Source organism: Salmo trutta, unplaced genomic scaffold (assembly GCF_901001165.1).
Source record: "Salmo trutta unplaced genomic scaffold, fSalTru1.1, whole genome shotgun sequence".
NCBI lineage: Eukaryota > Metazoa > Chordata > Actinopteri > Salmoniformes > Salmonidae > Salmo > Salmo trutta.
Window position 1 is genome coordinate 410,229 of NW_021822297.1, and position 16,796 is coordinate 427,024.

Here is a 16,796-nt window from a genome sequence, read left to right on the forward strand (position 1 = left end):
CTGAAACTACAGCACGTCAAACCTCTAGAAAATGGACCACGAGGTGGACAGAACTTTCCCCAGTGAGAGCTGAACTACAGCACGTCAAACCTCTATAAAATGGACCACGAGGTGGACAGAACTTTCCCCAGTGAGAGCTGAACTACAGCACGTCAAACCTCTAGAAAATGGACCACGAGGTGGACAGAACTTTCCCCAGTGAGAGCTGAACTACAGCACGTCAACCCTCTAGAAAATGGACCACGAGGTGGACAGAACGAGATCTAAAAAGCAGTGAGACCAACATTAATTCGTCAGTCAGTACCTCCACATTCTTTCTGTGTGTGTGCGTGTGTGTGTGTGTGTGTGTGTGTGTGTGTGTGTGTGTGTATGTGTGTGTGTGTGTGTGTGTGTGTGTCTCAATACCTCCAGTTTCTTTCCGTCCTCGTCGTAGACTGTCATGGTGACCTCCACATTCTTGGGGGTGGATTTGCTGCCTTTATCAAACTCTCCCTGAACCAGGGTTACGTAGATATCGTTACGCACGTCACCTAAGGAGAAACAAACAGGCTTATGAGTTCACACACCTCACTGACAAAGGGTCGTGTTCTAACTGTAGACCTGCACGCTGAACTGTAGATCTCACTGACAAAGGGTCGTGTTCTGACTGTAGACCTGCATGCTGAATGTGGATCTCACTAACAAAGGGTCGTGTTCTGACTAGACCTGCACGCTGAATGTGGATCTCACTGACAAAGGGTCGTGTTCTAACTGTAGACCTGCACGCTGAATGTAGATCTCACTGACAAAGGGTCGTGTTCTGACTAGACCTGCACGCTGAATGTAGATCTCACTGACAAAGGGTCGTGTTCTGACTAGACCTGCATGCTGAATGTGGATCTCACTGACAAAGGGTCTTGTCCCAATTTGGCCCCAAGTCAGACCATATATAGAGTCTTCAAGGCCAACACCGGTGTGAATCTCACAGTGGAAAGAGGGCACGATACTATCAATCAATCAAACACATTTATTTATATAGCCCTTCTTACATCAGCTGATATCTCAAAGTGCTGTACAGAAACCCAGCCTAAAACCCCAAACAGCAAGTAATGCAGGTGTAGAAGCACGGTGGCTAGGAAAAACTCCCTAGAAAGGCCAAAACCTAGGAAGGATCCTAGAGAGGAACCAGGCTATGAGGGGTGGCCAGTCCTCTTCTGGCTGTGCTGGGTGGAGATTAGAAACCTAGAGAGGAACCAGGCTATGAGGGGTGGCCAGTCCTCTTCTGGCTGTGCCAGGTGGAGATTATAACAGAACATGGCCAAGATGTTCAAATGTTCATAAATGACCAGCAGGGTCAGATAATAATAATCACAGTGGTTGTAGAGGGTGCAACAGGTCAGCACCTCAGGAGTAAATGTCAGTTGGCTTTTCATAGCTGATCATTCAGAGTATCTCTGATACTACCTGGCATGACGATCTCTGAATGGATCATAATACTACCTGGCATGATGATCGATCTCTGAATGGATCATAATACTACCTGGCATGATGATCGATCTCTGAATGGATTATAATACTACCTGGCATGACGATCTCTGAATGGATCATAATACTACCTGGCATGACGATCGATCTCTGAATGGATCATAATACTACCTGGCATGACGATCTCTGAATGGATCATAATACTACCTGGCATGACGATCTCTGAATGGATCATAAAACTACCTGGCATGAAGATCTCTGAATGGATCATAATACTACCTGGCATGATGATTTCTGGGAAGCCCATCTTGCGGGCTACGGCTGTGGAACGGTCAACCAGGTGAGGGAAGTCCTTCCTGATCTGATGGATATCACCCGGAAGCAGCTTCAGGGTCACCCACAGACCTGGGAACAGGGAATATGACATGTAACCAATCAAATCAGAGCATCTTCAGGGTCACCCACAGACCTGGGAACAGGGAATATGACATGTAACCAATCAAATCAGAGCATGTTCAGGGTCACCCACAGACCTGGGAACAGGGAGGGAGGGAGCAGAGACCGTTGTTAAGGAAGCTATTGCTAATACCAACGTATGACGATCTCAGTGGGAATCTCCAGTTGGTATGAGAACCAAGACAAATGGCTGGAGGTCAAGGAGTCTTAATTTACCACCTGGAGCAATTCACACGTTTTTTTTTCTTCTTCAGGAAACCCTTTCTAGTTTATGAAGAGGGGTTTCTATGGCAGCTCGTAGTTTACCAGCGTTCCAAATATAAAGCTTTAAAATCCTGCAGGTCATTATTTTCATTTGGTTCGTGTGTAACTGCTTCCTTTCTTCAGGAAATATGGGTCATATCAGACAGAACATTTACATCGTTCTGAAACAGAACACGGAGCAGTAGTTGGAACATCCTCAGGTAACTGGCCAATAGACTGAGGTCGCATCCCAATTGGCCCCCCTATTCCCTATGTAGTGCACTACTTTTGACCAGGACCCGTAGTTCACTATGTATGGAAAAGAGGTGCCGTTTGGAACACAGTCAGAGAGACAGTGGGACTTAGCAACAGGGGAGGTCAGTCTGTCTGAGGGTCTGTCTCCTCTTAAACCAAATGGACCAATATGCAGTGATGATATACTGGGTCTATAGCTTACTGCACAAACCTCATCGCTACAGAACTGCTTTTAATTGGTTCATGTTGTTACATCATTTCAAGTCAAAACATCTGAGAGGAAGATCTGGGATTGGCTGGTGGCCGCTGTACTACATGGTCCATAATAAAGAACAGCCATCCTCTCCTCCCTCTGCAGGCTGTACTACATGGTCCATAATAAAGAACAGCCATCCTCTCCTCCCTCTGCAGGCTGTACTACATGGTCTATAATAAAGAACAGACATCCTCTCCTCCCTCTGCAGGCTGTACTACATGGTCCATAATAAAGAACAGCCATCCTCTCCTCCCTCTGCAGGCTGTACTACATGGTCCATAATAAAGAACAGCCATCCTCTCCTCCCTCTGCAGGCTGTACTACATGGTCCATAATAAAGAACAGCCATCCTCTCCTCCCTCTGCAGGCTGTACTACATGGTCCATAATAAAGAACAGCCATCCTCTCCTCCCTCTGCAGGCTGTACTACATGGTCCATAATAAAGAACAGCCATCCTCTCCTCCCTCTGCAGGCTGTACTACATGGTCTATAATAAAGAACAGCCATCCTCTCCTCCCTCTGCAGGCTGTACTACATGGTCCATAATAAAGAACAGCCATCCTCTCCTCCCTCTGCAGGCTGTACTACATGGTCTATAATAAAGAACAGCCATCCTCTCCTCCCTCTGCAGGCTGTGACTGACACACCAACACCGCTGCTTCCTCACTGTGCGTCCCCCTGGCCCCACACACACACACACACACCTTCCCACACAGACACCACTGCTTCCTCACTGTGCGTCCCCCTGGCCCCACACACACACACACACACACACACACACACACACACACACCTCCTCCCACACACACACCGCTGCTTCCTCACTGTGCACTGTGTGTCTCCCTGGCCCCCCACACACACACACACACCCTCCCACACAGACACCGCTGCTTCCTCACTGTGCGTCCCCCTGGCCCCACACACACACCCTCCCACACACACTCCCTCCCACACACACACCGCTGCTTCCTCACCGTGCTCTGTGTGATTCCTTGGCCAGGGATGACCGAGTGGATCTGACATAACTTCATTCAACATGACAAAACCACAGAGACTGTTCTCCTCCCTCTACAAATCCCTCTTCAGGTGGTCTGGGGTCCACTAAACCAAGATATGTCAATCTCAGAGCTGTTACTAAGATATCTTCCTTTAGTCAGACCCCAGGCCTGTCGTCCTTTAGTCAGACCCCAGGCCTGTGGTCCTTTAGTCAGACCCCGGGCCTGTGGTCCTTTAGTCAGACCCCAGGCCTGTCGTCCTTTAGTCAGACCCCGGGCCTGTGGTCCTTTAGTCAGGCCCCAGGCCTGTCGTCCTTTAGTCAGACCCCAGGCCTGTCGTCCTTTAGTCAGACCCCAGGCCTGTCGTCCTTTAGTCAGACCCCAGGCCTGTCGTCCTTTAGACAGACCCCAGGCCTGTCGTCCTTTAGTCAGACCCCAGGCCTGTCGTCCTTTAGTCAGACCCCAGGCCTGTCGTCCTTTAGTCAGACCCCGGGCCTGTGGTCCTTTAGTCAGACCCCAGGCCTGTCGTCCTTTAGTCAGACCCCGGGCCTGTGGTCCTTTAGTCAGGCCCCAGGCCTGTCGTCCTTTAGTCAGACCCCAGGCCTGTCGTCCTTTAGTCAGACCCCGGGCCTGTGGTCCTTTAGTCAGACCCCAGGCCTGTCGTCCTTTAGTCAGACCCCAGGCCTGTCGTCCTTTAGTCAGACCCCAGGCCTGTCGTATCATTCCTCCCTGTACAGTAACTTTAAAATGTTGTTTGTGATTGGCCTCCTTGGACCAAATTCCTCAGTCATAATGTATTGTATATCATATTGTATTGCATATCATAGTGTATAGTCTCTCATAGAGTAACGTCACCCAACAGAACCTCCCTGCTCTCTCACAGTACCACTCCAAGCATCTCCTCCCTCCCTGGACAGTAACTTTACCTTGTCCCTTGTGGTTGACCTCCTTGGCAGCGATGACCTTGTTGATGACGGTCTGGAGAAAGTCGCTCTCCCCCGCCACCCTGGGTGAAAAACGGGAGATGTTCAGCTGCCTGTGGCGAAGCACGGCGTCATCCAACGCTAGCCTGTAGTAGGCACATGACAGGAACAACACCAGAGGAGAGGAGGGCAGAGAGAGAGAGGAGAGGAGAGGGCAGAGAGAGGAGAGGAGAGGGCAGAGAGAGAGAGGAGAGGAGAGGGCAGAGAGAGAGAGGAGAGGAGGGGAGGAGGAGAGAGAGAGAGAGAGGAGAGGGCAGAGAGAGAGAGGAGAGGAGAGGGCAGAGAGAGAGAGGAGAGGAGGGGAGGAGAGAGAGAGAGAGAGGAGAGGGCAGAGAGAGAGAGGAGAGGAGGGGAGGAGAGAGAGAGAGAGAGGAGAGGGCAGAGAGAGAGAGAGGAGAGGAGAGGGCAGAGAGAGGCAGAGAGAGGAGAGGAGAGGAGGAGGAGAGGGCAGAGAGAGAGAGAGGAGAGGAGGAGGAGAGGGCAGAGAGAGAGAGAAGAGGAGGGGAGGAGAGGAGGAGGGGAGGAGAGGGCAGAGAGAGAGAGAGGAGAGGAGGAAGAGAGGAGAGGGCAGGGAGAGAGAGGAGAGGAGAGGAGGAGGGGAGGAAGAGGGCAGAGAGAGAAGAGAGGGGGGAGAGGGAGAGGAAGGCAGAGAGAGAGCAGAGGAGGAGGAGAGGAAGAGGAGGAGAGGAGATTACAGTAGAGGAGCAGGATGTGGAACCAACACGACAGAGACATGTTAGATTACAGTAGAGGAGCAGGATGAGGAACCAACACGACAGAGACATGTTAGATTACAGTAGAGGAGCAGGATGAGGAACCAACACGACAGAGACATGTTAGATTACAGTAGAGGAGCAGGATGAGGAACCAACACGACAGAGACATGTTAGATTACAGTAGAGGAGCAGGATGAGGAACCAACACGACAGAGACATGTTAGATTACAGTAGAGGAGCAGGATGAGGAACCAACACGACAGAGACATGTTAGATTACAGTAGAGGAGCAGGATGAGGAACCAACACGACATAGACATGTTAGATTACAGTAGAGGAGCAGGATGAGGAACCAACACGACAGAGACATGTTAGATTACAGTAGAGGAGCAGGATGAGGAACCAACACGACAGAGACATGTTAGATTACAGTAGAGGAGCAGGATGGGAACCAACACGACAGAGACATGTTAGATTACAGTAGAGGAGCAGGATGAGGAACCAACACGACAGAGGACATGTTAGATTACAGTAGAGGAGCAGGATGAGGAACCAACACGACAGAGACATGTTAGATTACAGTAGAGGAGCGGGATGAGGAACCAACACGACAGAGACATGTTAGATTACAGTAGAGGAGCGGGATGAGGAACCAACACGACAGAGACATGTTAGATTACAGTAGAGGAGCGGGATGAGGAACCAACACGACAGAGACATGTTAGATTACAGTAGAGGAGCGGGATGAGGAACCAACACGACAGAGACATGTTAGATTACAGTAGAGGAGCAGGATGAGGAACCAACACGACAGAGACATGTTAGATTACAGTAGAGGAGCAGGATGAGGAACCAACACGACAGAGACATGTTAGATTACAGTAGAGGAGCAGGATGAGGAACCAACACGACAGAGACATGTTAGATTACAGTAGAGGAGCAGGATGAGGAACCAACACGACAGAGACATGTTAGATTACAGTAGAGGAGCAGGATGAGGAACCAACACGACAGAGACATGTTAGATTACAGTAGAGGAGCAGGATGAGGAACCAACACGACAGAGACATGTTAGATTACAGTAGAGGAGCAGGATGAGGAACCAACACGACAGAGACATGTTAGATTACAGTAGAGGAGCAGGATGAGGAACCAACACGACAGAGACATGTTAGATTACAGTAGAGGAGCAGGATGAGTAACCAACACGACAGAGACATGTTAGATTACAGTAGAGGAGCAGGATGAGGAACCAACACGACAGAGACATGTTAGATTACAGTAGAGGAGCAGGATGAGGAACCAACACGACAGAGACATGTTAGATTACAGTAGAGGAGCAGGATGGGAACCAACACGACAGAGACATGTTAGATTACAGTAGAGGAGCAGGATGAGGAACCAACACGACAGAGACATGTTAGATTACAGTAGAGGAGCAGGATGAGGAACCAACACGACAGAGACATGTTAGATTACAGTAGAGGAGCAGGATGAGGAACCAACACGACAGAGACATGTTAGATTACAGTAGAGGAGCAGGATGAGGAACCAACACGACAGAGACATGTTAGATTACAGTAGAGGAGCAGGATGAGGAACCAACACGGCAGAGACATGTTAGGTTACAGTAGAGGAGCAGGATGAGGAACCAACACGACAGAGACATGTTAGATTACAGTAGAGGAGCAGGATGAGGAACCAACACGGCAGAGACATGTTAGATTACAGTAGAGGAGCAGGATGAGGAACCAACACGACAGAGACATGTTAGATTACAGTAGAGGAGCAGGATGAGGAACCAACGTTAAGGAAGGAGAAACAGAAGAGATGATGGTTTAGGACATGGTGCCAGCCAACTCTAGTGTCCTTCTAGTAACAAAGCAAGAGAGTGAAGCAAAGGTGTCTCAGTTTCCTACCATCTTCATGTCTAAAGCACTCAGGAAATGATGGAGCCTACCTACCCAGAGAGGTGACATAGATGAAGTAAAGGACGGTCTAGGGCACCGTCTAGGGCACCGGCTAGGGCACAGGCTAGGGCACAGGCTAGGGCACAGGCTAGGGCACAGGCTAGGGCACAGTCTAGGGCACCGTCTCGGGCACAGGCTAGGGCACAGGCTAGGGCACAGGCTAGGGCACAGGCTAGGGCACCGTCTAGGGCACAGGCTAGGGCACAGTCTAGGGCACAGTCTAGGGCACCGTCTAGGGCACCGTCTAGGGCACAGAGCCATATTGATTGAGAGTAGCAGTGACAGAGTACAGAGCAGGAGAAAACAGCAGATGTGGTTTGGGAAGCTGGGGAGTCACATCATGTGGCAGCTGCTGTGAGAGCTGAGAGAGACAGATGTGGGGCGTTGTGTGTCTGTAGCGCAGTGGCATTAAAACAAGGGGAGGAAAGAGTAGCTACAACCAGTGTAGCTTCAACCAGTGTAGCTAGAACTAGTGTAACTGGTAGCTAGAACCAGTGTAACTAGAACCAGTGTAGCTTCAACCAGTGTAGCTTCAACCAGTGTAGCTACAACCAGTGTAGCTAGAAGCTAGAACCAGTGTAGCTACAACCAGTGTAGCTAGAACCAGTGTAGCTGGTAGCTAGAACGAGTGTAGCTACAACCAGTGTAGCTAGAACCAGTGCAGCTAGAACCAGTGTAGCTAGAACTAGTGTAACTGGTAGCTAGAACCAGTGTAGCTAGAACCAGTGTAGCTTCAACCAGTGTAGCTTCAACCAGTGTAGCTAGAAGCTAGAACCAGTGTAGCTACAACCAGTGTAGCTAGAACCAGTGTAGCTGGTAGCTAGAACGAGTGTAGCTACAACCAGTGTAGCTAGAACCAGTGCAGCTAGAACCAGTGTAACTGGTAGCTAGAACCAGTATAGCTAGAACCAGTGTAGCTAGAACTGGTGTAACTGGTAGCTAGAACCAGTGTAGCTAGAACCAGTGTAGCTAGAACTAGTGTAACTGGTAGCTAGAACCAGTGTAGCTAGAACCAGTGTAGCTAGAACTAGTGTAACTGGTAGCTAGAACCAGTGTAGCTAGAACCAGTGTAGCTAGAAGCAGTGTAGCTAGTAGCTAGAACCAGTGTAGCTAGAACCAGTGTATCTAGAACTAGTGTAACTGGTAGCTAGAACCAGTGTAGCTAGAACTAGTGTAGCTAGAACTAGTGTAGCTAGAACCAGTGTAGCTAGAACTAGTGTAACTGGTAGCTAGAACCAGTGTAGCTAGAACCAGTGTAGCTAGAACTAGTGTAACTGGTAGCTAGAACCAGTGTAGCTAGAACCAGTGTAACTGGTAGCTAGAACCAGTGTAGCTAGAACCAGTGTAGCTGGTAGCTAGAACCAGTGTAGCTAGAACCAGTGTAGCTAGAACCAGTGTAGCTAGAACCAGTGTAGCTGGTAGCTTGAACCAGTGTAGCTAGAACCAGTGTAGCTAGAACCAGTGTAGCTGGTAGCTAGTTTCCCAGCTTGTTGATGAAGTTGTAAGGCATTTAAAAGTTATGGGTCAGATTCATCGACTCGAGGATGAAAGGCGGTTCAGTGGACGATGTCGCCATGGTAACATTTTTTAATGTTAGGACAGTATATTTTATCCAAACTTGTTTTTCTCCATCCCATGAGTGTTTGCAGTTATCTGATCAGATCAGACAGCCGACGTGAGACAATGGTGAGAACGGATCATAATAATGTCTGGATTGGAGTAAATGGAATGGCATCAAACCCAAGGATGCCATGTTGTTCAATACCGGTCCACCTATTCTGTTCCAGACATTACTATGAGCCCGTCCTACGATTTAAAGTGCCACCAGCCACCACTGGAGAGTGTAACGACAACGAGAAAAGGAGTGTAGGAGAACGAGAGTAGAGGTGTCAGAGAGGAGGTGCAGTACAACAGGGGTTTTCAAAACCTCTCCACCGGGGAACTCGTTCCATGGATCTGAACTATTCCTCAGCTCGCACGCCTGATTCAACATGTCAACAAATCACCGAGGCCAAATCAAGTGAGCTAGTTCAGGGCTACGACAAAACGGTCAGTGCCGCTGGCAACACTAAGGAGGAACGTGACATTATATCTCAACCTTTGTTTTACAAACGTGAGGGCCGTTTCCGTCTCCAAAACGAAGCTCTCTAACCAATTATATAGTTACATCAGGAACGGCAACTTCCTGTTTAGTTTGCCTTTAGAACAGGGTCGTAGATAAAAACTCAAGCTGCTATTAAGGAAACTACCGACACTGGAAATTCATCACTACGATATTGTGTGTGTGTGTGTGTGTGTGTGTGTGTGTGCGTGTGTGTGTGTGTGTGTGTGTGTGTGCGTGCGTGCATGCGTGTGCGAAATTCAACCTTGCGTCCAACACACACCTACTACTCTCCCTTTCCCTCTGTGTAAATGTGAAGTCTAACTCATGATTTATGTTCCTAGATAGAGCTGTTAACTGAAGAGATCTGCCAACTAAACTAAACTGCTTGGTTCCTACGACTGAGCTCCAAATCACACTCTATTCCCTACATCCTTCACCACGTTCAAAAGTAGCGCACTATATAGGGAATAGGGTGGTAGTGCACTATATAGGGAATAGGGTGCCATTTGGGGTCAATAATAGTGCACTATATAGGGAATAGGGTGCCATTTGGGGTCAATAGTAGTGCACTATATAGGGAATAGGGTGCCATTTGGGGTCAATAGTAGTGCACTATATAAGGAATAGGGTGCCGTTTGGGACTCACACCAAAAGCATTTCACTAAAGCATTTCCAATTATGAAATCCTCTCAGGAACACAGGCAGTTAATGAGATCGCCTTAATTTAGTCACGGTGGAATGGTGGAGGGGTCTGAGTCCCAAATGGCACCCTATTCCCTATATAGTGCACTACTTTAGACCAGGGTCTATAGGGTAGTAGTGCACTACTTTAGACCAGGGCCTATAGGGTAGTAGTGCACTACTTTAGACCAGGGTCTATAGGGTAGTAGTGCACTACTTTAGACCAGGGTCTATAGGGTAGTAGTGCACTACTTTAGACCAGGGTCTATAGGGTAGTAGTGCACTACTTTAGACCAGGGCCTATAGGGTAGTAGTGTACTACTTTAGACCAGGGCCTATAGGGTAGTAGTGCACTACTTTAGACCAGGGCCTATAGGGTAGTAGTGCACTACTTTAGACCAGGGCCTATAGGATATTAGTGCACTACTTTAGACCAGAGCCTATAGGGTAGTAGTGCACTATATAGGGAACGACATGCCAGCAACAAACTCTGACTCAACACATCCAAATATTTCTGACCAATTTCGTAAAGTCAGTGTGGAAGAGGTGAAAAAGAAGATTGTTGTCTATCAACAATGACAAGCCACCGGGGTCAGACAATCTGGATGGAAAATTACTGAGGATAATAGCAGACGATATTGCCACTCCTATATTGCCACATCTTCAATATAAGCCGACTAGAGAGCATGTTCCCTCAGGCCTGGAGGGAAGCTGAAGTCATTCCACTACCCAAGAATAGTAAAGCCCCCTTTACTGGCTCAAATAGCCGACCAATCATACAACAAAATACACCGTATGGAACAACGGGGACTGTGAAGAAACACACACAAAAAGGTGCAGACACACACATACATGGTAATATTGTTGTATACATTTAGTATTGTAGATGTGTAATAATGTTATATGATGTACTGTGTTTTATCTTTTGTTTTATACGTGCTTTAATGTGTTTGGACCTCAGGAAGAGTAGCTGCTGCCTTGGCAGGAACTAATGGGGATCCATAATAAACCCCAGGAAGAGTAGCTGCTGCCTTGGCAGGAACTAATAGGGATCCATAATAAACCCCAGGAAGAGTAGCTGCTGCCTTGGCAGGAACTAACGGGGATCCATAATAAACCCCAGGAAGAGTAGCTGCTGCCTTGGCAGGAACTAACGGGGATCCATAATAAACCACAGGAAGAGTAGCTGCTGCCTTGACAGGATCTAATGGGGATCCATAATAAACCCCAGGAAGAGTAGCTGCTGCCTTGACAGGAACTAATGGGGATCCATAATAAACCCCAGGAAGAGTAGCCGCTGCCTTGGCAGGAACTACTGGGGATCCATAATAAACCCCAGGAAGAGTAGCTGCTGCCTTGGCAGGAACTAACGGGGATCCATAATAAACCCCAGGAAGAGTAGCTGCTGCCTTGACAGGATCTAATGGAGATCCATAATAAACCCCAGGAAGAGTAGCTGCTGCCTTGACAGGAACTAATGGGGATCCATAATAAACCCCAGGAAGAGTAGCTGCTGCCTTGGCAGGAACTAATGGGGATCCATAATAAACCCCAGGAAGAGTAGCTGCTGCCTTGGCAGGAACTAATGGGGATCCACAATAAACCCCAGGAAGAGTAGCTGCTGCCTTGGCAGGAACTAATGGGGATCCATAATAAACCCCAGGAAGAGCAGCTGCTGCCTTGACAGGAACTAATGGGGATCCATAATAAACCCCAGGAAGAGTAGCTGCTGCCTTGGCAGGAACTAATGGGGATCCATAATAAACCCCAGGAAGAGTAGCTGCTGCCTTGGCAGGAACTAATAGGGATCCATAATAAACCCCAGGAAGAGTAGCTGCTGCCTTGGCAGGAACTAACGGGGATCCATAATAAACCCCAGGAAGAGTAGCTGCTGCCTTGGCAGGAACTAACGGGGATCCATAATAAACCACAGGAAGAGTAGCTGCTGCCTTGACAGGATCTAATGGGGATCCATAATAAACCCCAGGAAGAGTAGCTGCTGCCTTGACAGGAACTAATGGGGATCCATAATAAACCCCAGGAAGAGTAGCCGCTGCCTTGGCAGGAACTACTGGGGATCCATAATAAACCCCAGGAAGAGTAGCTGCTGCCTTGGCAGGAACTAACGGGGATCCATAATAAACCCCAGGAAGAGTAGCTGCTGCCTTGACAGGATCTAATGGAGATCCATAATAAACCCCAGGAAGAGTAGCTGCTGCCTTGACAGGAACTAATGGGGATCCATAATAAACCCCAGGAAGAGTAGCTGCTGCCTTGGCAGGAACTAATGGGGATCCATAATAAACCCCAGGAAGAGTAGCTGCTGCCTTGGCAGGAACTAATGGGGATCCACAATAAACCCCAGGAAGAGTAGCTGCTGCCTTGGCAGGAACTAATGGGGATCCATAATAAACCCCAGGAAGAGCAGCTGCTGCCTTGACAGGAACTAATGGGGATCCATAATAAACCCCAGGAAGAGTAGCTGCTGCCTTGCCAGGAACTACTGGGGATCCATAATAAACCCCAGGAAGAGTAGCTGCTGCCTTGACAGGAACTAATGGGGATCCATAATAAACCCCAGGAAGAGTAGCTGCTGCCTTGACAGGAACTAATGGGGATCCATAATAAACCCCAGGAAGAGTAGCTGCTGCCTTGCCAGGAACTACTGGGGATCCATAATAAACCCCAGGAAGAGTAGCTGCTGCCTTGCCAGGAACTACTGGGGATCCATAATAAACCCCAGGAAGAGTAGCTGCTGCCTTGACAGGAACTAATGGGGATCCATAATAAACCCCAGGAAGAGCAGCTGCTGCCTTGCCAGGAACTACTGGGGATCCATAATAAACCCCAGGAAGAGTAGCTGCTGCCTTGCCAGGAACTACTGGGGATCCATAATAAACCCCAGGAAGAGTAGCTGCTGCCTTGACAGGAACTAATGGGGATCCATAATAAACCCCAGGAAGAGCAGCTGCTGCCTTGACAGGAACTAATGGGGATCCATAATAAACCCCAGGAAGAGTAGCTGCTGCCTTGCCAGGAACTACTGGGGATCCATAATAAACCCCAGGAAGAGCAGCTGCTGCCTTGACAGGAACTAATGGGGATCCATAATAAACCCCAGGAAGAGTAGCTGCTGCCTTGCCAGGAACTACTGGGGATCCATAATAAACCCCAGGAAGAGTAGCTGCTGCCTTGACAGGAACTAATGGGGATCCATAATAAACCCCAGGAAGAGTAGCTGCTGCCTTGACAGGAACTAATGGGGATCCATAATAAACCTCAGGAAGAGTAGCTGCTGCCTTGGCAGGAACTAATGGGGATCCATAATAAACCCCAGGAAGAGTAGCCGCTGCCTTGGCAGGAACTAATGGGGATCCATAATAAACCCCAGGAAGAGTAGCTGCTGCCTTGGCAGGAACTAATGGGGATCCATAATAAACCCCAGGAAGAGTAGCTGCTGCCTTGACAGGAACTAATAGGGATCCATAATAAACCCCAGGAAGAGTAGCTGCTGCCTTGGCAGGAACTAATGGGGATCCATAATAAACCCCAGGAAGAGTAGCTGCTGCCTTGACAGGAACTAATGGGGATCCATAATAAACCCCAGGAAGAGTAGCTGCTGCCTTGACAGGAACTAATGGGGATCCATAATAAACCCCAGGAAGAGTAGCTGCTGCCTTGGCAGGAACTAATAGGGATCCATAATAAACCCCAGGAAGAGTAGCTGCTGCCTTGCCAGGAACTACTGGGGATCCATAATAAACCCCAGGAAGAGTAGCTGCTGCCTTGACAGGAACTAATGGGGATCCATAATAAACCCCAGGAAGAGTAGCTGCTGCCTTGGCAGGAACTAATAGGGATCCATAATAAACCCCAGGAAGAGTAGCTGCTACTTTGGCAGGAGCTACTGGGGATCCATAATAAACCCCAGGAAGAGTAGCTGCTGCCTTGGCAGGAACTACTGGGGATCCATAATAAACCCCAGGAAGAGTAGCTGCTGCCTTGGCAGGAACTAATGGGGATCCATAATAAACCCCAGGAAGAGTAGCTGCCTTGGCAGGAACTAATGGGGATCCATAATAAACCCCCAGGAAGAGCAGCTGCTGCCTTGACAGGAACTAATGGGGATCCATAATAAACCCCAGGAAGAGTAGCTGCTGCCTTGACAGGAACTAATGGAGATCCATAATAAACCCCAGGAAGAGTAGCTGCTGCCTTGGCAGGAACTAATGGGGATCCATAATAAACCTCAGGAAGAGTAGCTGCTGCCTTGGCAAGAACTAATGGGGATCCATAATAAACCCCAGGAAGAGTAGCTGCTGCCTTGGCAGGAACTAATGGGGATCCATAATAAACCCCAGGAAGAGCAGCTGCTGCCTTGACAGGAACTAATGGGGATCCATAATAAACCCCAGGAAGAGTAGCTGCTGCCTTGACAGGAACTAATGGAGATCCATAATAAAAACAAATAGGGAATAGGATGCTGTTTCAGATGCAGGCCCTGTCTACTCTACACACTGCTTCTACGGTAGAGGAGACGGCTTCAGGGACAGAGGTCCGAGTACTACCCTAACATAGGCCTTATGTTCTGGTCCATAGTGGTCCCAACATAGACCTACATAATGTTCTGGTCCATAGAGGTCAGAGTACTACCCTAACGTAGACCTTATGTTCTGGTCCATAGAGGTCAGAGTACTACCCTAACGTAGACCTTATGTTCTGGTCCATAGAGGTCAGAGTACTACCCTAACGTAGACCTTATGTTCTGGTCCATAGAGGTCAGAGTACTACCCTAACGTAGACCTTATGTTCTGGTCCATAGAGGTCAGAGTACTACCCTAACGTAGACCTTATGTTCTGGTCCATAGAGGTCAGAGTACTACCCTAACATAGACCTTATGTTCTGGTCCATAGAGGTCAGAGTACTACCCTAACGTAGACCTTATGTTCTGGTCCATAGAGGTCAGAGTACTACCCTAACGTAGACCTTATGTTCTGGTCCATAGAGGTCAGAGTACTACCCTAACGTAGACCTTATGTTCTGGTCCATAGAGGTCAGAGTACTACCCTAACATAGACCTTATGTTCTGGTCCATAGAGGTCAGAGTACTAACCTAACGTAGACCTAATGTTCTGGTCCATAGAGGTCAGAGTACTACCCTAACGTAGACCTTATGTTCTGGTCCATAGAGGTCAGAGTACTACCCTAACGTAGACCTTATGTTCTGGTCAATAGAGGTCAGAGTACTACCCTAACATAGACCTTATGTTCTGGTCCATAGAGGTCAGAGTACTACCCTAACGTAGACCTTATGTTCTGGTCCATAGAGGTCAGAGTACTACCCTAACGTAGACCTTATGTTCTGGTCCATAGAGGTCCCAACATAGACCTATATAATGTTCTGGTCCATAGAGGTCCCAACATAGACCTATATAATGTTCTGGTCCATAGAGGTCCCAACATAGACCTATATAATGTTCTGGTCCATAGAGGTCCCAACATAGACCTATATAATGTTCTGGTCCATAGAGGTCCCAACATAGACCTATATAATGTTCTGGTCCATAGAGGTCCCAACATAGACCTATATAATGTTCTGGTCCATAGAGGTCCCAACATAGACCTATATAATGTTCTGGTCCATAGAGGTCCAACATAGAACTTCATTATGTTCTGGTCCATATTTGATGTGTTTATGCAACATTTTATCTTCCCATGATAAAGTAGGAACTGAAACATCAATATGGGTTTTATGACTTAGTGTGCTGTAAAGGATGGGAGTGTGTGTGTGTATGTGTGTTTATATTTCATACTCACGGCTGGAAGGGGATGAAATGCTGCTTGTCCTCATCATCCATCTTGCCTGTTATGATGTCAGTCACATCCATTACTGTTAGAGACAGGACATATAGTATAGAAGGTCAATGGTATAGCAGTCTGTTATTGATAGAGACAGGACATATAGTATAGAAGGTCAATGGTATAGCAGTCTGTTATTGATAGAGACAGGACATATAGTATAGAAGGTCAATGGTATAGCAGTCTGTTACTGATAGAGACAGGACATATAGTATAGAAGGTCAATGGTATAGCAGTATGTTACTGATAGAGACAGGACATATAGTATAGAAGGTCAATGGTATAGCAGTATGTTACTGATAGAGACAGGACATATAGTATAGAAGTTCTATGGTATAGCAGTCTGTTACTGATAGAAACAGGACATATAGTATAGAAGGTCAATGGTATAGCAGTATGTTACTGATAGAGACAGGACATATAGTATAGAAGGTCAATGGTACAGCAGTCTGATACTGATAGAGACATATAGTATAGAAGGTTAATGGTATAGCAGTCTGTTACTGTTAGAGACAGGACATATAGTATAGAAGATCAATGGTATAGCAGTATGTTACTGATAGAGACAGGACATATAGTATAGAAGGTCAATGGTATAGCAGTCTGTTACTGATAGAGACAGGACATATAGTATAGAAGGTCAATGGTATAGCAGTCTGTTACTGATAGAGACATATAGTATAGAAGGACAATGGTATAGCAGTCTGTTACTGATAGAGACAGGACATATAGAAGGTCAATGGTATAGCAGTCTGTTACTGATAGAGACAGGACATATAGTATAGAAGGTCAATGGTATAGCAGTCTGTTACT

General features: G+C 47.6%; 1 protein-coding gene across 1 annotated transcript in view; it reads right to left on the reverse strand.

Annotated features, from left to right (window-relative positions):
- The window catches only part of LOC115181565 (dedicator of cytokinesis protein 1-like), a 196,669-nt gene that overhangs the window by 106,931 nt on the left and 72,942 nt on the right, over window positions 1-16,796 (reverse strand). The window contains exons 10-13 of the mRNA XM_029743459.1: window positions 15,942-16,014; window positions 4,597-4,676; window positions 1,744-1,869; window positions 406-530 (exon numbers count right to left, since the gene is read on the reverse strand). Of these exons, the coding sequence (XP_029599319.1) occupies window positions 406-530; window positions 1,744-1,869; window positions 4,597-4,676; window positions 15,942-16,014 (404 nt within the window). The remainder of the gene's footprint in view (window positions 1-405; window positions 531-1,743; window positions 1,870-4,596; window positions 4,677-15,941; window positions 16,015-16,796) is intronic.